Source organism: Crocodylus porosus, unplaced genomic scaffold (genome assembly GCF_001723895.1).
Source record: "Crocodylus porosus isolate Cpor-Errol unplaced genomic scaffold, CroPor_comp1, whole genome shotgun sequence".
NCBI lineage: Eukaryota > Metazoa > Chordata > Crocodylia > Crocodylidae > Crocodylus > Crocodylus porosus.
This window is the reverse complement of record NW_017728886.1, coordinates 1,289,086-1,310,654: the sequence shown is the minus strand read 5'-3', so window position 1 is coordinate 1,310,654 and position 21,569 is coordinate 1,289,086. Positions and strand designations below refer to the sequence as shown.

The 21,569-nt window shown below is 59.8% G+C and overlaps 1 protein-coding gene and 1 long non-coding RNA gene across 2 annotated transcripts in view; both read left to right on the top strand.

Moving 5' to 3' along the window:
* Window positions 1-2,012: 2,012 nt before the first annotated feature.
* On the top strand, window positions 2,013-4,963 carry LOC109305912. Its single transcript, XR_002099766.1, has 3 exons — window positions 2,013-2,134; window positions 2,526-2,608; window positions 4,197-4,963. It is a non-coding gene; the product is annotated as an uncharacterized LOC109305912 (long non-coding RNA).
* A 3,503-nt stretch (window positions 4,964-8,466) lies between these two features.
* Window positions 8,467-21,569, top strand: part of MYO1G (myosin IG) — a 21,366-nt gene continuing 8,263 nt past the window's right edge. Inside the window, exons 1-16 of the mRNA XM_019529069.1 lie at window positions 8,467-8,621; window positions 11,424-11,632; window positions 11,933-12,026; window positions 12,119-12,284; window positions 12,474-12,527; window positions 13,551-13,646; window positions 14,235-14,351; window positions 14,478-14,684; window positions 15,399-15,544; window positions 16,114-16,228; window positions 16,305-16,475; window positions 16,730-16,800; window positions 18,023-18,097; window positions 18,696-18,828; window positions 20,350-20,516; window positions 21,236-21,443. Of these exons, the coding sequence (XP_019384614.1) occupies window positions 8,527-8,621; window positions 11,424-11,632; window positions 11,933-12,026; window positions 12,119-12,284; window positions 12,474-12,527; window positions 13,551-13,646; window positions 14,235-14,351; window positions 14,478-14,684; window positions 15,399-15,544; window positions 16,114-16,228; window positions 16,305-16,475; window positions 16,730-16,800; window positions 18,023-18,097; window positions 18,696-18,828; window positions 20,350-20,516; window positions 21,236-21,443 (2,124 nt within the window). The 5' untranslated portion in view covers window positions 8,467-8,526. The remainder of the gene's footprint in view (window positions 8,622-11,423; window positions 11,633-11,932; window positions 12,027-12,118; window positions 12,285-12,473; window positions 12,528-13,550; window positions 13,647-14,234; window positions 14,352-14,477; window positions 14,685-15,398; window positions 15,545-16,113; window positions 16,229-16,304; window positions 16,476-16,729; window positions 16,801-18,022; window positions 18,098-18,695; window positions 18,829-20,349; window positions 20,517-21,235; window positions 21,444-21,569) is intronic.

Sequence of the window (21,569 nt, the reverse complement as noted above, 5' to 3'; positions counted from 1 at the left end):
GAACAGGCTACCAGCTCTCCAGAACAGCACATGGCGGATACCCTTCTATGGAGTGCATTATGTTGATAGATCTTTTCTTTAGCTCTTTTACAGGACAGAAAACAGCTGTGAGCAGCCCAGCCTAGCTGAAATAATGACCATGCCCTACTGTATGCACCAGGGCAGTTTGAAATGCAGGTAAACTGCACTCACATGTACTTCAGCTTGGCCGGTCTACACTTGCTGGTTGCTTGGGCTGGGCACCAGTGACTGGATCTGGGGTAAACTCCCTCTGTAGACGTGGCCTTATTTTATAAAGAAGGAGACTCCCTCCTTTCCAATTCATTGAAGGCATTTTAAAAACACAATGCTCTAAAGATTTTGCTCAATACTTCAATGAACTGTTTAAAATATTGCTTGGACTGACCTCCCTTCCTTCCTCAAAGTGGGAATGCTGGCAGCTCTGCATACTTCCATACATGTGTATATGCAGCTGTACGTATACAAACACATGCATGTATGAACAGGTTGTGTAACCAGATAAATGTGCTGTCCACCGCAATAGCTGCATATATACCCTGTAAAAGCAATCAGAAATCTTGTGGTAGAGGTGATATCTTTTATTAGACCAACTATAGTTGCAAAAAAAAAGTCTTTATTTACAAGCTTTCAGGCGGATGCACCCTTCCTCAAGCAAAGGAGAATGCAAAGACTAAAATTTCTCTCTGGTAGAAATGAAACTTCATATTGCAGGAGAAATGGAGGATGGTACTTCTCCTGGGTGGAAAAGTTAATTTTATGCAAATTATGCTCAGATAAAAGTTGGGAGAATCTATTTGCCTCAAAGGTGTCTGAGGGCAAGCAGGATCTTGAATATTGCTTCTTTCTTGAAAGAAAAATTCCTTCTTGCTTACCCTCAGACACCTCTGAGGGAAATAGACTGCTCCAACTTTTATCCAAGCCTAATTTGCATAAAATGAACTTTTCCACCCAGGAGAATTTTTAGCACCCTCCATTTCTCCTGTGCAATATGAAGTTTCATTTCTACCTGGAAGAAAGTTTACAGTCTTTGCATTCTCCTTTGCCTGAGGAAGGGTGCATGAGCACAAAAGCTTGCAAATAAAGATTTTATTTTTGTTTGCAACTATCTAGTTCGTCAAATAAAAAATCTCCTTTACCACAAGATTTCTGATTGCCATTGCCTTTAGACCAACCCAGCAACAACCTATATACCCCATGTGTCTTCTTTGGCAAGTCCTTGCTGACAAGGACGATTGTTTTCCACGACTGTCTTATCCATGTCTTGGAAGACAGCTGATGAGGCCTATTCAGGATGACAGACTCTACTGCAGCTCGGACAGGCGTTTCCACGGGATGGGTGGCACTGGATTTGGCCTGCGAGGCCTTGTATGTAGTGCATGTGTACATAGGTGGCAAGCGGATGCCTGACTCAACCCCCAAAACAGGTGCTCTGCTCCCAGCTTCGCTAGGGCCCAGACCTCACAGCAGCCAGCGGAAGCCTACAAGGACACGTGGAAAACCATGCGCCTTCGCACGTGGCGGCGACACAAGTGCACGAGGCGGCAAGCGGCGCGCATGCGCACACTCGCTGCCGCAGCTCCTCCCGGCCGCTAGGGGACGCCGCCGCCCGTTAGAGGCACGCAGGGGGCGGGCGTGCTGACGTCACACGCCGCGCAGCGGCCCAGGACAGGCAGGAACCATGGTGGCGGCGGTGAGGGTGAGTACGGCATCCGCCGCCATCCGCGGTCGTGCTGGGCTCTGGGCCTCCCACGCTGTGCGGGGCGGGTCCCCCGGGGTTGTCCGCGGGCCGGGGCGGGTGCAGCCCCTAACGCAGCCGCCCTTTCCCTTGCGCAGATGTTGGGCCTAAACCCCCCCCCCCCGGTGGTGGTCGTTTTTTGGGTAAATTTTTCGTTGGGCCGTGTTTGTAAGCTTTTGGGAGGGGCGTTTGCACCCGAGAGCTTGCAAAGGCCAATTTCTGCAGCTGTTCAGTTGGTGGAATAAAAACTCTCGCCTCTGTGCAGAGAGCGCACATCCCGGAGTGCTGCCGCGACATCTCTGCAGCTGGGAGCTGGGCTGGGTGATGCACAGGTCACCGCGGGCTGCTGTGAAACCACACCGCCGGCCTAACAAAAAGGTAAAACACCAGGGTCGGGACCTGCTTCGGTGCTGAATCTTGCTTGGTGGCGCGGTTTCTTATAAGCAAGCCTTCCAGCATGGCCGGGTCTGGTGTGACCCCGCTCATTCCTGCAGTGCTTGCAAAAGCAGCCTTGAGATGGTTTGAGGCCTTGCTCCGTGCTGCTTTTGCTTTTGGAGCAAGGTTATAGAAATTTCAGACATGCCTGGCGAGACTGTGGCATCGCCTCTGAGCCGAGGCACGCACGGCGCTGGCTCCTGGGGCTGCGAGCGGCAAGCGGGCGCTTGCGATAAACGCTTCCTGGCCTCTCTGTTCTTTGGCTTGCCAGAAGTCCCGATTCCCATCTGCTCGCGTGCGTGTTGTCTAACCTGTCATTTGCTTTTCCTTTCAGATTTAGTGAATCGTCTCCTTGTCTACAGCCTGTGGCTTCCCTGCGGCGCTGCTTGAACAGAAGAGCTCGCGTTGCTGGGCTTGGTAAGGAAGCTTAAAACCCAGATGCTTGGGAAGGGAAGAGAAGGGCTTCCCCCTTCCCTTTTACTCTGTCTCGGAGCCTCCTGACGACAAACTGTTTCTGAGAGATCAGTGTCCGTTTCGTATGAACCCCAGTCAGCCAGTCAGGGGTTTCATGTCCCCCCTGGCAGGGGGAAAAAGGCAGGTTCAGCCAAGGTGGAGTCCTAAACTCCACACACTGCTGCTGTAGATATTCCAGGTATTTCTCAATATCGTAGTGTGCACATGTCTAATACTCAGATCCCAGGAGAGGCCTCTGCACTGCCTCTTCTCTGGGTAGGCGAGCTGGGTTCTGTAGAGTTAATTATGTGGTGCTGTAAAATTGCTGCATAGATGGACTTAAATGACCTCATGAGGTCCCTTCCAACCTTAATTTTCTAGGCTTCCCATCCCCTTACGTTTTCTCTGGCTGTGCTGCTATCATTTGATCTTCAAGTGAACTATGACCTGCTAGGTTAGGACTCATTTGTGCTGCCCTGTTCAAGCAGGTAGCCGTTTTTGGAAGGCAGGACATGTCCCGGCTTGTAGGTTCAAAGTGAAGTGGCTACACGTCAGCGAGTTGCCCCCATGCTAACCATGTGCTCAGACCTTTGATGTCCTTGGGCATAGGACAGCTGGCTCGCACTCTTTCATTGTCCCTAAATCACAGGTGGGGTTGTTAGGCTGTGCCTTCCCTGAGCTCTCTGGATTCCCGCAAGCCGTGCAGCGTGGCTGGGTCTGCCTGTGACCTTGCTCATTCCTGTAGTGCTTGCAAGAGCAACCCTGAGGTGGTTTGAGGCCTTGTTCTGCTTCCCTTTTGGGACAAGGTTACAAAAATTTCAGACATTCTGGCCTGGAGCTGCCAGTGCTGGAAGGAAGGGAGAGGAGAAGCTCTTTGGGGCAGTCTTGAATGATGAGACTGTCAGGTGGGATGATGGATCCTTGGATGAAGGCCTGAGAGGCCACATCCAATTAAGCCCCACTGGGGGCCATTTCTGCCCTGCCCTTGGGGGGCCAGGGTAGAATCTGCCTGCAGCTGAGTTGCTGGCTCCCTGCCTTCCACAGCTCACCCCGGTAAGCTATTCAAGCAGTCAGGAGGTGTTGTGGTCAGAAAGTTTTTAAGGTGTGAAGTCTGGTAGGTCTTAATGGTGGGTCTGCTCTGCAACACAACAAACCAGCTTGAATTGTTATCAGCAGCACATGCCTTGGAGGCAGCCTGCACCCCCCCCCCCAAAGCAGTATCAGCTTGGGCTTAAAAACAAGGGTTCCTTGAATTTTAATGACAGGTTTCCTGCTAATGAGCCTCAGGATTCATGGTGCCATCCCACTTCACAAGGGCATTGCAGGGAACAGCTGTGGTCTTACCCTGAGCCCTGCCTGCTCCTGCAGCAGCAGTGCTGATCCCCTGCGGAGGCTGCTGGCTACCAAGCTGGCAGCTGCCATGTGGGAGGCGGATAGCTTGCATCTCACTTGGGTTCATCCTCCTGCGCATTTCCCGTTAAGTGGGAACCAGTTGCCATGGTAACAAGTCTGTAAGCCTTGACCGTGCCCATGTCTGTTCACTCTGCTTCAGGCCCAGATGCAAAAGCAGCACCGATGGCTCCCAGTCTGACCAGCAGAACATCAGGAGACTTGACTTGAGCCAACACCCTTCGTTCCTAGGGGACGTCCTGTTCAAAGAACCAGCGTGTGCAGTGGAGTCCAGCTGACAGACTCCAGCAGCCTCTGTAACCTTCAATGAGAGCTGGCTAGTGCCTCAGAGGAAACATCTAGTGTGGGAGGCCAGTCGCTGCCATCTCTAAAGACTTTCTCGTACAGTGTCTGGGCACTAAGTCATTCCGAAGGATGTCCTGGCCCTGCCTGGTTTTGTAGCTCTGGCCTGTATCCCTGCTCCCACAGGGCATTTGACATTTGCTGACATGAGTGTTTGAAGGAAAAAGGATGGGTGGTGGTGGAAGGGGACCTCCTTGTGCCTTCACATGGCCTTCTGCTCAGCCCTAACCTGCTGGGGACAGCCCTGTCCTGAGGAGTCACCTCAGGCTGTGCTGCTACAGCTGCTGTCAGGACAGCCGCAGGAACTGGATTCTCAGTATGAGCTGGGGCTAGCAGCAGCGTCCTCTGTGCAGGGCCTCTCGAGCTGCAGATGAGGCTCTTCCTCCTAGGGGAGTCCTGGTTCATGGGCCTTGAGTGTGGTGCCAGGTCTGGGAGTCAGGTGCGAGTCCTGTTGGCTGTCAGGGTGGGCTGCTGTGTATCTTGGTCCTGTTGGTGTAAGGATGGGCCTTGCCTTGGGCATTTGTCCCCTCTGATTCTGTACAAATACCAATAAACAAGTAAAGCCTGGCTTCCTGTTCTGGTTCTGAACCCAGTGGCTTCCCTCAGCCCTATCCAAGGAATGACACCCAAGCCAGGAAAGAGAGCGTCAAGAGCTGTGGTATGTCTTGTGTTGCTTTCTGCCATTGGCCTCTACTGCCTGGTGTCTGTGGAGCTCGTGGGCCAGACCCCCCCAATAGCCCAAAGCCTGTCAGTGTTTAGCCCCGGTGCTGGGTTTGGGCATTGTCCCCCGGGTGGTGAATGTCTTTGTTCAGGCCCTTCCTCCCCCGTTGGTTGGTTTGATGGCATATGCTAAAGCCTCTTCTGCAGGTCCTGGTCTGACAGCACGTGCTCTGTTCTGGGGAGGCTATGAGGCCTGGCTTTGTAAAAGTGTTGCGGCAGGACTGCCTGCAAGAGCAGGAGCCTAAGCTCTAACAAGAGCTCTGCTCTGGCTTTGTATATCCTCCCCCAGCTCCCTGCAAGGCCACTCCCTGTATGGAGGAGATGCAGCCTGCACCACAGCTTCTTGCTAACTGAGCTGCCAGGCAGCATGACGCTCCTGGGGGTGGCTTGCCCCAGGGTTCCTGCCACCACTGCTGCCCTGTGGCAGTGTGGTATCACGCACCTGTGCTGACTGGGGAACTCTGGGCTCTAGCTTACATGCAAGCTGCCTTCCTTCCCAGTGTGCGAAACCAGCTTCTCCGTTTGCTCAAGACAGCCTCTTTGGCTCAGCACCACCCCAGGCATCCAGTTCTGGCTCCCTGCTCTCAGCAGGGGCTGTTGTGTAGTTGCCCTCAGAGCTGCTGCGTTTCAGTCTTCTGCGCCCACACAGGTCACTAAAGGCAGGATGACCTTCCTTTACAGGGGAATGAATCACTCCCCGATACCTCTGGGAGAAGCAGCTAGATTGATAACTAGGCTTGGGCGGATGTCCCTGTGTGTGGCAGTGTGGAGTAAGCCCCATATGGTAGCGGGAGCTGGGAGCCTGCGTTGCCAGTCCCAGTTCTGCCACCGCCTCCCTTTTTGCCTATAGCCAAGTTCCTTAAGGCCTGACTTCTCTGAGGTGCCATGCTTCTAGTACTCCTGTTGTCAGTGGGAAGCTTAGGCCCCTTGCTTCCCTTGTGTGGGTCTGACTTGCCAGCAGCACCCTCGTGCTCTCTCTGGGCCATGCTGGGCTTTTTGGTATGTTGAGGACTGAATACATGGCAGCCAGTGGGCCTTTCCAAGTGCTGTGCACACTCATCTGCTCAGGCATGGCTGTAGCAGACTCAGCTCCCACAGAGAAGCACCCCAATGGCTGGCTGACTCGCGCTGTCCCCACCCCACAGCCCTGCTGGCGTGGGAGCTCAGAAACCCTATGAAACTGGTGGGAACCTGAGTCCTCCCAACCCTGGGACCCAGCTCTGGGTCAGGTCAGGGGAGCCACAGAGCCAGGAAATGGCCCATCATACGAGTGGGCAGGAAACCCCACAGAGTTGTCCAGGGGTTGGAAGTGTAGGAGTTCAGAAACCACCCCTTGGGCTTCAGTGCTTTCTTTGGCTTGCTTGTCTTGCAGAGGACTGTGCAGCTACTGCTTGGGTGGCTTCTGATCTGGACACTCCTCTGTGCTCAACTGAAACCTTTAAAATATTTAGCAGCCAGCAATATGGTTCCTTTCCCCAAGACAGCTGAGCTGAAGGTGCCTTGCTTGGGAGAGGTCACCTGCAGATAAGGATGGTGCATGTACAACCCCACATTGCTCCAAAACCAGCATCTGGAGCACCTCAAATTAAGGCTGTTTGGACCCAGGCTTTTGCATCACATAAAGCCTGAATCCAGGACCGCAATCCATATCTAACCTGTCCTTGTTTAAACCTGTGAACCATTTCTGTTCTAACTAAAAATATCCCTCTTGATCTGGAATCTGAGGCTGGAGACAACGTGGGGAGTCTCAGGCAAAATTATCTTTGCTTCTGAAGGTGCTTTTTTTATCCTGTTTGTGGTGTGCTTAACCCTTTGGGTCCCTGCCTCCCATTGTTGGATTTTCTGGGGGATTTGTAAGTTGAGGTCTCTGTTTGCAGTTACTGACTTCTGTTCAGCAGGGAAACATGGTTTTTCCTGAAACTGGACTTGACAACATGGGGTCAACTTCTATGCAAGGCCAATGTATAATCAGAACAATATGATATGTAGCTGCCTGTAGGTAGGGGTGCTGACCTCTGGATCGAGCAGTCCTCCTATATCCCCTGATCCTTAGCTTCCTTAAAAGGGAGCGTGCGAACAATGGTGTTGAGAGTCCAGTCCTCCTCAACTGGCCCCACACAGCTGCCCCAGATGGGGTCAGTACCTCGCACCCTGCGGATGCATCCCTATTTGGACATACCCTGGCATGGATTGCAGCAGCAGCCAGCCTGTGCTGAGGATACAGGAGGGGGCCAAGCAGGGCTGGGTCAGGGCCAGGGTTTGGACTAGATTGACCTCAGGCTTTACCTGACAGAAGTGATGAGCTGGGCCCCCCTGCACCCTGTTTGGACCAGAGAGTGCCGTATGTACGCCCCGGGGACTACAGAGACACTGACCTGGCTGCAGGGCCCACCCAGCTGCGAGTGGGAGCTGGTGGATTCCCACCATCCAGCAGAAAAAACCCACCTGCTGATGAGCGTCACTGGGACGACAGCCTAGAAACCCCCTGGGCCATTCCACCCCTCCACACACGTCCCGTGGGGACGGTCCCAGGAAGACGTGGCGGAGGCTGAGCTGCAGGGCAAGCCGCCCCACCACCCCCCGGAGTAGCAGGAAGGATGCTGCGCGGTCCCGCGTCTGCCACGGCCTGCCGAGTGTCACAGGGAGGAAATGAGTCATGGCAGAGCTGGGTGTCACGAAGCGCTGAGCAGCTATTTCAGTGCACCATGCAAGCTGGGCTGATAAAGCAGCTGCTTATGTAGAATGGGGCCTGGTGCCCTGCCCCCAGCCTCTGGCACTGCCAAGGGGCCCTGCCTCCCCTTCAGCCCCAGGCCAGAGCCTCTTGCATCCATCCCACAGGATATTTGTGGCTCCAGTGCCCCTCTCTACTCCCCACCTAGCTGTTCTGCAAGCCCAGGCTGGCAGGGCTTCTGTGAGGCTCCCTGCGGGGAGGTATTGGCTTGAGGCAGGAATATGGGCAGGGAGAAAACATGGCACCCATGCTGGGGTGTCCCAGGGCCTGGTAAGAATCCCCCTCAGCCATGCTGGGAGCCTGGACACAAGGGCACCCCTCAAATCCACTGGCTTTGGGGCATATGCCCATGGCCCTCTCCACATCCCACCCTGCAGAGCTTCTGCCCCTGCCCACGCTCCCCTGCACTGGGGCACGCTGACACCAGCCCCCTGGCATATGTGGCACCTATGACAGACCCCCCATCCCATGCAGCCCTCGCAGCACCAGGCAAGGCAGGCAGCAGGGCCCCTGCCAGGCTCCCCACGCCGGCCCGCCCGCCGGCAACGCCCATTCCCCGCCACGCACAGGAAGCCGTGTGCCGGGCTAGCTGGTTTTGAAAGCCCTCTTTCCTCTTGCACGCGCTGCCTGCATCTCTCCCCGGCCCCGGCCCCGGCCCCGGCCCCGTGTGCCCAGCAGCATGGCCGAGCTGGAGGGCCTCGAGTTCGGGAAGTCTGACTTTGTGCTCCTCGACGAGGTGACCATGGAGGAGTTCCTGGCCAACCTGAAACTGAGGTACCCACTGCCTACCATGCTGCTTATCATGCTAACCAACATGGTACCTAGGGCAGGGCGTGGGGGCTAGGAGGCTGTGGCTCAAGTCCATCCTCGGGCTGGGCTGGGGGTCCGCGGGTGGTCTGCATTGTCCGGAGTGCGACCAGGGTGGTCAGAGCTGTTGTCCATTCCTGCCTAATGCTGGGGTGAAGCAGGAGCCCTGATGGCAGGTTGGGGAGCAGAATTCCCATGGGACTTGCCCCTCTGCCCCGAGGGAAGCCCGGCAGCCGGCACATCCCAGCGTGGTAGTTACCCAGACTTCCCCCAGTGACGTCAGCGGGAGCCGGGATGCGGTCCCTACTTCCAGTTTCAGGCTGGCTGGCCTGGGCTGGGCTGGGCTGAGCTGAGCTGAGCTGAGCTGAGCAGGGCGGCTGCATCTCGCTCACCGGCAGCAGGTCCTCACCCCAGAGTTGGAAGCAGCAGCCCTGGCAGAGCCCGGGTGCACGCCCTGGGACTGGGGGCTCTCCTGGCTGGGGTCAGAGCCTGGGGCTCCTGCTGCTCTGGACCCCTGCTGCAGAGGGAACAGGGAGCATCTGGCATGCCCTGGTCGCAGGTCCCTTGCAGCCTCTGGGCTTCCTGGGTGGCCAGCTCCCCATGGAGAGCAGCCACTGTCAGCCAGGAGCCCTGCCCTGCCCTGCCGGGGGCAGATGTGGGGCTGGACAGGACCAAGGGCACCAGGCACAGGGGTGAGACACCTGCATCCTCCTGCAGAAAGTCTGAGCCATTGCAGTGCTGGGCTGTGGTTGCTCTGGGGGTGGGGTTGTGTTTGCATGTGCGTGCAAGCATGCATGTGAAGGTGTGCCTATGCTATGCATGTGTGTATGCACTCATGTGCATGCATATGTGTGCCTGTGTGTGCGTGTGCGTATGTGGGTATGCCTATATGTGTGTACACTTGTGTGCATATACATGTATGTGTATACCTGCACACATGCGTGGGTGCATGCACACCCTTTGCCGCTCTAGTAGCTGTTGCTTCCAAGTCCTTGTGGTCTCTAAGCAACCGCTCAAGCGAAGGCAGAAAGCGGGAGGTACTGGGGGGTTACAGCAAGGGAGAGGGGAGTGTGTGCCCAGGAGGAGGATGCTGATGGTCCAGGAGGCAGGGAGGCAGCTTGGCTGGGCCTTGGGGGCACGGAGGAGGGCAAAGCCCCTTTCCCTGAGCCCTATGGCAGCTTTCTGGCTCCTGCTGGCCCCTAAAGAGACAGGCCAGGCAGGTGCCAGTTTCCTGGCAGGACCCCCCCTAGCCCAGCCCAGCCCATTTCCCCACGTTCCCTTGTTCCTGCCCCCCATGGGCATATTGGGGATGCAGCCTCACTGCCTCAAGCCCTGCAGTGCTGCCCAGGCCCCCAGTGTTGCCCTGGGGGGGCAGCCAGCACCACACACCTCTGTGCCACGGGGAAACCGAGGCAGGTCCGAGCTGGTGAGAGAAAGCTGCCTCCCAGGCACCCCCTGCGCTCACCCCGCCAGCCCCTGGTCCCGTGCGAGTCTTCTGGGGTCATGGCCTGGGCCGGCTGAGCCACAACCTTGGGGGCATCAGCTCCCATGTCTGGCCAGACCTCCACCCCCTCAGCTTCTCTCCCCTCCCACCCCTGGGACCTGTCCACGGCTCCAGGGCCCCTAGCACTGGCTTTGCCAACTTCCTGCCCGCTGCTGCTCGCCAGCCCCGTGGCCCTGCCCAGCTGCCTGGGGTAACTGGCATGCAGGGACTTGATGGGGAGCAGCCAGGGATGGACACATAGACAGCCTGGGCCTGGGCGCTGTGGGGCATCAGAGGTTTGCAATGTGCTGCCATGAGTGAATGTGCGAGTGAGTGCACCTGCTGGCTTTTATGGGGCACACTAGCGATGCGTTGTACACGTGTGCATGTGCATGTGAGTGCACTCGTTGATTGTTATGGGGTACACTGGTGTTGCCACAGCTAACGTGTGGGTCTGCGTGTGCATGCACATGTGTGCCTGTACCTGCTGAACCTTGCGGGGCACACACTCAGTGCCCTGGCTAATATGTATATAGGTATGTGCTTGTGCACATGTGTGTGCACCTGAACATGGTGGGCCTTGTGAGGCATGCTGGTGATGCCGTGGCTAACATGTGAGTGTGTGTGCACTCACTCACATGTGCACCTGCATCTTCTGAGCCTTGCGGGGCACACTGGTGATGCCCTGGCTAACATACATGTATGGGGGGGAGGGGCTCAACCCTCCCCAGCCATACATCAGACCAGACCTAAGCAGACCCCTCCTGTTCCCCGATGGACCCGCACTTCCCCGGCTCCTTGGCCCCTCCAGCTCGGAGCGCTCCACCCTTCTGCGGCTGGCATGGGGCTGGGAGTTCCCTGCTCTTTGTTTACAGGAAGGAGCAGGTTTCACAACCCCCAGGCACTGTGTTGCTGCCTTCCTCCAAGTCCAGCCCTCCACCCTTCCCTTCCCGTGACCCCAAACCACTTTTCTCGTGTGGCTGCAGGATCCAGGGATCCCCCACTAGCCCACAGTCCTTTGTCCTCCTCCACCCCCTGAAGCCTGTCTGGGGTGGTGCTGCCCTTTCCTGCACAGGCTGTCCTGGGACAAGGGCATAGCGTACTCACCTGGGTTTGCCCAGCCCCTCCCCAGGCTGGGGCCAGCCCAGGGGACATCTCCCAGCTGCCCTGCCCGTGCCCCCCAGACTGGCACGTTCAGCTGGGGGATATCTGCACCCCCATTACCATGTCTGTGGCTGCAGAAGCACAAGGGGCCTGTGGTCACGCAGCCGCTTGGGTCCTGGCAGGTTCGAGAAGGGGCGGATCTACACGTACATCGGGGAGGTGGTGGTGTCAGTGAACCCCTACCGGGGCACGGAGCTGTACGGCCGGGACGTCATCGAGCAGTACCGTGGGCGCGAGCTCTACGAGCGGCCCCCCCACCTCTATGCTGTGGCTGATGCCGCCTACAAGGCCATGAAGCGCCGTGCCAAGGACACTTGCATCGTCATCTCCGGTAGGGGCACCCAGGGACCTTGCATGTGTGTGTGCATGCACCGTGGGTGCAAGACCGTAGCCTGGGGCCCGCTCCCCAGGGTACTGTTGGGTGTGCTGCAGCTTGGAGTCCCCCAGCCCCCTGCCACACTGGGTCTGGACCTCCAGTCCTTGCTGCCCACAGCAGCCAGGGCACGTCGTGCCCATGCTACTGGCCCTACAGCAGCCTGGGCTGGTCCCTGTGGCTTCCAGCCCCCCATCACTGAGTTTCAGTAAGCTGGGGGGCTGTGAGCTCTTTCTAGCCCATCTGTCTGTCTGGCAGGGGAGAGCGGTGCTGGCAAGACAGAAGCCAGCAAGTACATCATGCAGTACATCGCGGCCATCACCAACCCCAGCCAGCGCGCCGAGGTGGAAAGGTGAGTGGGTCTGGGGTGGGCACTGGGGGGGGTGTGCTGACTTGCCTGGGCCTGGTCCCTGTGCTCATGATGCCCCGTTCCTGCCCCCACAGGGTGAAGGACGTGCTGCTCAAGTCCAACTGCGTGCTGGAGGCCTTTGGCAATGCCAAGACCAGCCGCAACGACAACTCCAGCCGCTTCGGCAAATACATGGACATCAACTTCGACTTCAAGGGTGACCCCACCGGCGGCCACATCCACAACTACCTCCTTGAGAAGGTGAGGGGGTAGGGGCAAGTGGCCCTGGGGCTGGAGATGGGGCCCTGGGCCACCTGGGCTGGGAGGACAACCTGCCTGGGAGCATGGGGGAGTGGAGCGAGATGATTCTGCCTGGCGGGGCTGGCAGATCAGACCCTGGGGCAGCAGGACCTGGTACCTGTCACTGACACCCTGGCCTTGCCCTTGCAGTCGCGCATCCTCCAGCAGCAGCCGGGCGAGAGGAACTTCCACTCCTTCTACCAGGTGAGTGGGCAGCTGGGCTGGGGGTACGAGGCTGCAACCTGGGGGCCTCCGGGGCACTTTGGGATCCGGGCAGAGCCCCGGCTCCCATGGTGGCACATCCCTGATTGCTGCAGGGAGCCGGCAGGTCCAGAGTCCCCACAGCTTGGGGCTGTGCTGGGGAAAGGAGTCGCTCAGATCCCCTGACGGCCTGGACTGCTGGCCACTGTGCCTTGCCAGCTGGGTGACCGGGCTGTGCACCACTAGCTACTGAACACGGGGAGCACAAGAACATCAGCACTGCCATGTGCTGGGTCAGACCCCGGGTCCGTCTTCTGCGTTACGTGGAAAGGAGAGCGACCTAGTTCTGGCCAGGGTTTTTCCCACTCTTCCTCTCTCGCTCAGCCTCCGGCATTTCAGGTCTGGGATGCTCTGATTCAGAGCTCCTGTGCTCCACAGCTACTAAAACCTCATTCCTCCAAGAACGTGCCCAGTCCCTTCGTGAATCTGGCTAAATGCTCAGCTTCCCCCACATCTGGTGGCAACGAGCCCCTCCCTTTAGTGGCACGCTGGGTGGAAAAAAACCTCCTTGTGTTCATTGCAGACGGACGGCCTGCTAGTTTCATGCTGCGATCCCTCGGTCTTGTATTGAGAGAGACAGTCGATCATAAATCTCTATTGACTTTCTCTTCCGCATTTAGTATTTCATAAGCTCTTGCCGCGTTCTCCCTCAAGCATCTCTTCTAAATGGAAAGGACTTGGCCTCATTAGTCCCTGCCCGTATGAAAGCCCCTCCATGCCACTGATCACTCGTGCTGCCCTGCTCTGGACCCGACTCAGAGGGGCACAAGCACGGCTGCCGTCTCGTGGAGCCGCATCCCCTCTCTGCTGCGCGCCCCCACAGAAAGGAGCCTCCTGGGGGAGCAGAGCAGGGCCGTGCTGCCTGCCCTGACTCCCCATGAAGTCCTCTGGTGACCTGTGACCTCCTGCCCTGGGTCCTTCCCCGCTGCATGGGCTATGGGGTCTCAGTGCTGCCTCTTCCTCCAGCTGCTTCTTGGGGCCTCGGACACGTTGCTGAACTCCCTGCGCCTGACCCGAGATGCCGCAGCTTACCGCTACACCCAGGAGAGCGCTGGTACCAGTGTGAGTCTGCCCACAGGCCCAGGGGCGAGAGGAGGGGGAGCTCAGGCACTGGGGCCATCCAGAGCCAGAAGGTGGGGGCTGGGGTCCTGGGCATCTCTCGGGATCAGGCCACATCACCTGTCGCCGCAGGGCTTGGGCCTTCTGGACCCAGCAGGGGCTGCCAGCACTAGGTCCCAAGACAGGTGGTTCACCCTTGAACCCCTGGCTGCACCCACCCTGGGTCCCCACGCGCCCATTGCTCCCCTGTGCAGGGGGTGGGGAGGCCGCACTCCCTGTGCCATAGTGAGCCCGGCTAGCCCAAGCCCACAGGCCTGCCCCTGCAGCTGCCCCAGAGAGACCTCAGCCAGAGGAGGCAACGTGGGGATGGCCAGGAGCCCTGCCAGCCAGGCTGCAGACCCCTGCAGGGGACCGTGGGCTCCCAACAGGCTGTGCGGCTCAGCCCAGCCTCTCTGAGCAGAGACCACCCCAGGCAGGGACAGGCCCGGGGGGTGACCCTGCCCAGTGTGGGGGTGAGCAGGGGGCACCGACGTCTCGGCCCCCCGCGTTCCCCGGAGCCGCGGCTCACCCTGCCCCCCAACACTGCCGCAGTCCATGAACAACGACAAGTCCAACTACAAGGCGGTAGCGGATGCCATGCAGGTGATCGGCTTCAGTCCTGAGGAGGTGGACTCTGTGCACAGGATCCTGGCCACCATCCTGCACCTGGTGAGTCACGGGGTGGCCTGGCCGCGGCTCGGCGCCGGTGCCCTGCCCCACGCTGGCTCCGGGGGCTGTGCGGGGGCCCGGCATCGGAGCCGTGCGGCTGACAGCATCTCCCTGGGGGGAGTCCAGGGCAACGTGCACTTCGTGATGCCCGGGGAAGCGGTGGAGGTGGAGGACATGGCGCTTGTGTCCCACGTGGCAACGCTGACGGCAACGGAGCCGGAGAAACTGCTCCAGGCCCTGCTCTACCGGACTGTGGCCGCTGGGGGCGGTGAGGTCATTGCCAAGGGCCACAGCGCCACGGAGGCCAGCTACGCCCGGGACGCCTGCGCAAAGGTGAGCGGGGGTCCCCTTCCCCAGCTCCTGGGAGTCCAAACCTCCCCTAACACACACGTCCCTGGCACTGCCCTCGGCCGGCTGGATCAGCTCTGGCAGGCCTGGCGCAGCCCAGCCATGCCACGGGTTGTACCCACAGACAGCTGGGACCATTGCCTGGACCATGCTTACCCCTGCGTGGCATGGACCCTGCGGGTGCACCGTCGCTGGGCAGACTTTGGGGCACGGCCTGTTCCCTCGCCCAGGCTACTCTGACCTGCCGGGGCTGGGCCTGTGTGGCAGCCCCTGCCCTAGTGCCAGGGCTCAGGTGTGACAGGTCCCAAACAGGCCAAGGTCCTGCAACTGGAGTATCTTTTGCATGGGGCGGGTGCGGAGTGAGTTGGGTTCGTGGCCTGGAGCCTGGGCAGAGCCCAAACGGCTTGGAAAGTCTCCGCGGCTGCAGTGCCTGCGAGCCCTGGTTACACCGCGCCTGTGAGCCAGAGCTACAACTGGGGGACTCCCCTGCAGTCCCAGCACCGGCAGCCCCCCTGTGCCCACGACAGAAGGTGGTCGATTCGCACCCCGAGCCCCCGCCATGGGGCAGTAGTGACCATGCCCACCCACTGCCCCCCCAGTCCTCCCTGCCCTGCTGAAAGGTGCAGTTCCCGCAGACCCAGTGGGGGCAGGCTGGGATGGGCAGGCCAGGGAGCATCTCCTCCACCTCTGTCCCCACAGGCTATCTACGAGCGGCTGTTCTGCTGGATCGTGGGCCGCATCAACGCCGTCATTGAGGTGCAGAACTACGACCCCCGGCTGCACGGCAAGAACACCGTCATCGGCGTCCTCGATATCTATGGCTTTGAGATCTTCGACCGCAACAGGTATACCCTCCCCCACCCCTGCTGGTGGCCTCCCAGGGGTAGCCTCCTCTATAGCACCTTTCCCAGCATGCATAAGGGCTGGGGCAGCTGAGTGAGCAGGGAACCCCCCTGTCGCTCTGGCGAGGGGGAAAGGCAGCGATGAGCAGGGGGCAGTGGCCAAACCACCTTGTGCATCCAGTGGAAAGCACCAAGGGGCTGGGTCCTTGCAGGGTGCCCAGCCCCTCTCCCAAGCTAAGCAGCACCGGTTTGGGTTACAGGGTGGATGGGAGACCTATAGGAAGAGGCTAGTGGTTCTGCAGTCAGTGCTGGGCCCAGGGCGCACCCGTGGCGAGCGGGTTTAGGTGGCCAAAGTCCACCCTCCTTGCTCATGCCACATGGATTCTGCCCTCCAATGCCAGGAGGCATGACCACGTGCTGTTCCTATGCTGCTCATGGTGGACACCAGGCGTGGTACACGCAGAGCGAGATGGGGTGCGGCCCCGCGTGGGCTCTGGGTGCGGAGCGGGGGTGCAGGGGGCAGAGGATGGGGGCTGCAGCCCTTCTCTGCCGGGCCACTTGTGCGCTTCCAGCTTCGAGCAGTTCTGCATCAATTACTGCAACGAGAAGCTGCAGCAGCTCTTCATCGAGCTCATCCTGAGGCAGGAGCAGGACGAGTACCAGCGGGAAGGCATCAAGTGGCAGCACGTGAGTGCCCGTGGTGGAGGGGGTAGGGGCGGGTCCATGCTCCCACCTCGGCCCCGCTGACCCCTGTCTCCCACAGATCGAGTACTTCAACAACCAGATCATCGTGGACCTGGTGGAGCAGCCGCACAAGGGCATCATCTCCCTGCTAGACGAGGCCTGCCTGACGGCCGGCACCGTCACTGATGCTCTCTTCCTCAACTCCATGGATTCCCGGCTGGGCCGGCACCCCCACTACACCAGTCGCAAGGTACGGGGGTAGGGTAGGGATGCCCCACGACCCCTTCCTGCCCGCATTGGGTGTCCAGAGCGGGGCACGGGGCGTTGTGGAACGATGGCGGGGGCCGGTGGGAGCTCAGCAATGCATACTGGGGGGTGGGGGTCTTGGCACGAGTGTGCGGGGCCAAGACAGGTCTGAAGGTGTGGTAGGAGGGGGGGTTTGCCCCTTCTGGGGGCAGCAGGACAGGGCTGCCATCCCCCTCACTCCTGGCCCCACACTTGCAGCTCTGCCCCACAGACAAAACCCTGGAGTTCGGCCGGGATTTCCGCATCCGACACTACGCCGGCGATGTCACGTGAGTCTGGGGTGCGCCGCTGGAAATGGGCAGCCCCACGGGGACTGCTCCCACCCTACCGTGGCACCTGGCTTCGATGCCAGGGTGCAGCTGATCCTGGGGAGCCCCTTGAGTCTCCACCCCCCACCTCTGCCCGGCAAGGGATGGGGCACGGGCAGGATCACCAGGCTGTGAGCGTAGCCTGGCTGAGGGCTCAACTTGGATCCATGGGTTAGGTGTGGGGCTGCTCATGCCCCCTTCACCACCCCCAGAGCCAGGGAAGAGGGGCCGTGCCTTCTCCCAGCAGGGCATAGGTAACAGCAGCTGGCGGCAGAAGTGGAGGGAGAAGGCTTCAGCTCTTCCCCCCAGACCCACCACCCCTTCCTGGCTCAGAAGAGTCCCCACCAGAGCTGTGGGGCAGGGAGTGAGCAGAGGAGCTGGCCTGGGCTTGGTGGCCAGTGTGCGTGTGTGTGTGTACATGTGCAACACTGGGCATGAGCATGTGTACGTGTGTGTTTGCACATGTGTGTGCATGCGCCTGACTGGACGGGTGTGCAGCTATGTAGGCGTGCATACCTGTAGTGTTGGCCATACATATGTGTGTGCATGTGTTTCTGTGCAAGTGTGTCTGAATGCAGGCCTGGATACATATACCTGCCTGTCCAGATATCAGTGTGCAAGTGTATACAAGTGTGGGCATAAATGTGTTTGTGTTTGCACTTGGACATGAGCACATTTATCTGCATATGTGTGTGTGCAAGACTGGATGCAGGCATACAGTTCATACATGTAGTGGTGATCATGCATGTGCATGTAGGTGTACACGTGTTCATGTGCATGGAGGCCCCTATGCCGTGAGCCCCTCTGCTCCCTTCCCTGCAGCTCTGCATCCCTGCCACCCACAGCAAGGCCTGTGCCTCTGCCCTGTTTGGGGTCACTCAGCCCTGGGGGGCAGCTGGTTTCTAGGTCCCTGCACAGGGTCTAATCCCCCGCCCCCAGGCACAGCCCACCGCCATCCCAGACCCTCCCCGCACGGTGGCAGAGGCCCAGGTGCCACCCATTCAAAGTGCAGGTTCCTGGCTTTTAAGCCTGAAAGGTGCCACGGTCATTTTGGGTGGCAATGGGGCACCGCTTTTCTCCGTGTGTGGAACCAGCCCAGAGGGACCCTGGGAGGGTCAGAGCAGGGATGGGCGGGGGCTGAGGGTGGAAGGAGTGGGTGCAGTGCCCATGCCCTGTGCTGCAGGTACTCGGTGGAGGGTTTCATCGACAAGAACAAGGACACCCTCTTCCAGGACTTCAAGCGGCTTCTGTACAACAGGTAGGCGCCCTGGGCATCTGCCCTCTGCCTGCACAGGACTTCAACCAAGCCCCTCCCTGGCGGGCATCATACCATTGCACCCCGGGCTGGGCATGACCAGCAAGCAGAGGCATCAGGGATGGGGCAAGCAAGTCGTGGGTGCCCAGTACCACCTAGCCCTGAGCCCCTGGCAAGCTGACCAGGACCCGGGCTCTGGGACTTGAGTCCATCTGGAGGAGAGCTGCCATCCCTGGAGCCACAGAGCTCTGGGGCACGGCTGCCTGCCGGGGGTGGTGCTGTCATGGTCTTTGTGGCTCTACGTGGCCGGCTCGACCTGGCATGGGCTTGGACCAGGATGCGGCTCCGTCATCCTCAGGGCAGTGCCAGACAGGGAGGGCTCTGCACGGCTCAGCTCGAGCACCAGTATCCCTTCCGACTGGGGCTAGACCACGCGTCTGAGGTGCCCAGCTTCCCTGGCATCCCCCCAGCACTGTGGGCACTGGCCAGGTTGCCACAGGAGGGGCTGCAGCTCCTGCCCGAGGTGGAGGAGCTGTGGGCGCTGCCAGGGGAGACACAGTCCCCCCCAGAGAGCTGACGTGGTGCCGTGGGCTCTCTCCAGCGCAGACCCCGTGGTGCGGGCCATGTGGCTGGACGGCGAGGCCAGCATCACCGAGGTGACCAAGCGCCCGCTGACGGCCGCCACCTTCTTCAAGAACTCCATAGTGGCACTGGTGGAGAACCTGGCCTCCAAGGTAACCCCGGGGCACTGGGCCTCGCCCACATGCCATCCCCCCTTCCGCCACGGGGGGCACTGCCGCACACCACCAGATGTGCCTTCCCCGGGGGCGGAGCCTCATGGTTCCCACCCCTCGCCTGATAGGTCAGTTGTTTTGACTGGCAGGCAGTGGAGGCAGGGCTTCACCTGGTCTTCATAAAGGGCCGGGGTGCTGGAGCATGAGGTTCCTCCAGGCTGGGGCTGAGCACCCTCCCCAAGGCAGACCCCATACCCTGGGCGGCACTGCCCTGCCTGGTGCCAGCCAGAGCCAAGCAGCAGCCTGATGGGGGGGGGTGGCTGGTTGCAGCCTCTTGGATCTGCTCCTGGGTGCCCCCCCGCCGCGTTCCCCGTCTGCAGGATCCTGGGGGGATGCAGGGGTGCCTGGCAGGGAGCGCGGCATGAGCAGCTGGGCGTTCGTTCCCGTGGCTCAGCCGTCACCTGCTCCCAGGCATTGCTGTAGCTAAAATTAGCCCCAGTTGGAAAAGGCAGCGCATGGGTGGGAGCAGGGGCAGGGAGCCAGCTACGTGTCACGGGGGAGACTGGCAGGGACATGCATGCAGCCCCCGCATGGGGACACAAGAACACGTGTGCATGGCACCACAGACATGGGATACACACATCTGCACACGGGCATGCCCAGGCACACAGATCCCCCCCCCCATCATGTGCATGCACACGCGTGGGCATACATGCATGGACTCACATGCACAGACTCACCCCCCATGGACACACATGCGCATGGCTATGCCTGTATGGACTTGCATACGAAGGTCCCCTGCACACACAGACATACATGTATGGACTTGCATGCACAGACCTACCCCCCCATGGATACACACAGACACACACACACACACACACGGCTACATGTACGTAGACTCACATACACAGATCCCCTGCACACATGACCAGACATGCATATGTGGATTCACACAGACACACATGCACACAGCCATACGTGCCTGGGTTCACATACACAGACCCACCACCTCCATGGACACACTCAGCATGGCTACACATTTATAGACTCCCATACGCAGACCCCTACCCACAAGGAGACACACAGACACGCGCACACAGGCATGGCCTCACATACATGCACACAGACATACACATCTGGGGCTGTACATGCATGTGATGAAATGCACATGGGGACACATGCATGGGGCATGCATAGATGCCCTCTGACCCCCACAAGTAGACACAACGGGAGCCTGGAGTTAGCGAGCATGTGCCCAGGAGATGTGGAGGTGACTCCCCCAGCCCTTCACAGCAGCCCTTGCTGGAGCCTGCTGGGACACAGGCTGCATGTGCATGTGGCAGCTGCTCCCTGCAGGGCCTCACGAGCTGGTGTCAGAGGCTGCCCCAGGGCCCTCAGGTCCGAGCCAGGTGGGGCTGGGAGGAGCCTGGCCCCACCCTGCAGCCTCCGTCCCAGAGCCGCCTCGGGGTCCCCCAGATGCCCTGTGCTGCTCACGTCCCTCCTGCCCTGCACCTGCAGGAGCCCTACTACGTGCGCTGCATCAAGCCCAACGACCACAAGTCGCCCATGGACTTCGACGAGGAACGCTGCCGCCACCAGGTCGCCTACCTGGGGCTACTGGAGAACGTGCGCGTGCGACGCGCCGGCTTTGCCTCCCGCCAGCCCTACGGCCGCTTCCTGCTCCGGTATGACCCCCCCATGCCCTGACCCTCGACCCCTGACCCCACTGGCATTGCCTCCCGCCAGCCCTACGGCCGCTTCCTGCTCCAGTATGACCCCCTGAACCCTGACCCCGCTGGCTTTGCCTACTACCAGCCCTACAACACCTTCCTGTACTGTTATAGCACCCCTGACCCTGCTCTCTTGTCTCCCACCAACCCCGTAGCCATTTCCTGCTCCGATACAACCCCCCGCCCTGTGCCCTGACCCCTAACCCCTAATCCTGCCAGCTTTGCCCTCTGCCAGCCCTACGGCCACTTCCTGCTGAGGTATGGCTCCCTCCCAAGCCCTGACGCTAGTCTCTGACCCCACTGGCTTCACCTCCTGCCAACCCTATGGCCACTTCCTGCATGACCCCTCTTGCCCTGACCTCCAACCCCGCCAGCTTCGCCTTCCACTAACTTCACCAGCTACCAGCCCCAGGGCTGCTTCTTGCTCTGGTACGGACTCTCCCTGACCCCAACCCTGCCAGCACGTGACCTTTTCCTGCTCCAGTATCTCCCCCACCTTGTCCTGATCCCAACCCTGCTGGTTGCTCTTCCCTGCTCTGCCCACACTACCTCCCTCTGTGCCCCACCAAGCCACGGTTGCCCCCTCCCTGGGCATCCCTGCCTCACCCCTGCTTCCTCCCAGGGGTCAGGACAGGCCATGCCCAGGCCCTGACCCCTCTGGGCACCTGTGGTAGGTACAAGATGACATGTGAGTACACATGGCCCAACCACCTGATGGCCACGGACCAGGAGGCCACGCAGGCGCTGGTGGACCAACATGGGCTGCAGGGTGAGGTGGCCTACGGGCGCTCCAAGCTCTTCATCCGCACACCCCGCACCCTCGTGGCACTGGAGAAGCAGCGGGCCCAGCTCGTCCCCATCATCGTGCTGCTGCTGCAGAAGGTTTGATGGAGGGGCAGGACTCCTGGGTTCCCTCCCCAGTGCTGGGAGGAGGGTGGAGCAGAGAGGGTTAATGTCTCAGGGAGTGGGAGTCAGGATGCCCGGGAGGGGAACGGGGTCCAGGGAGTT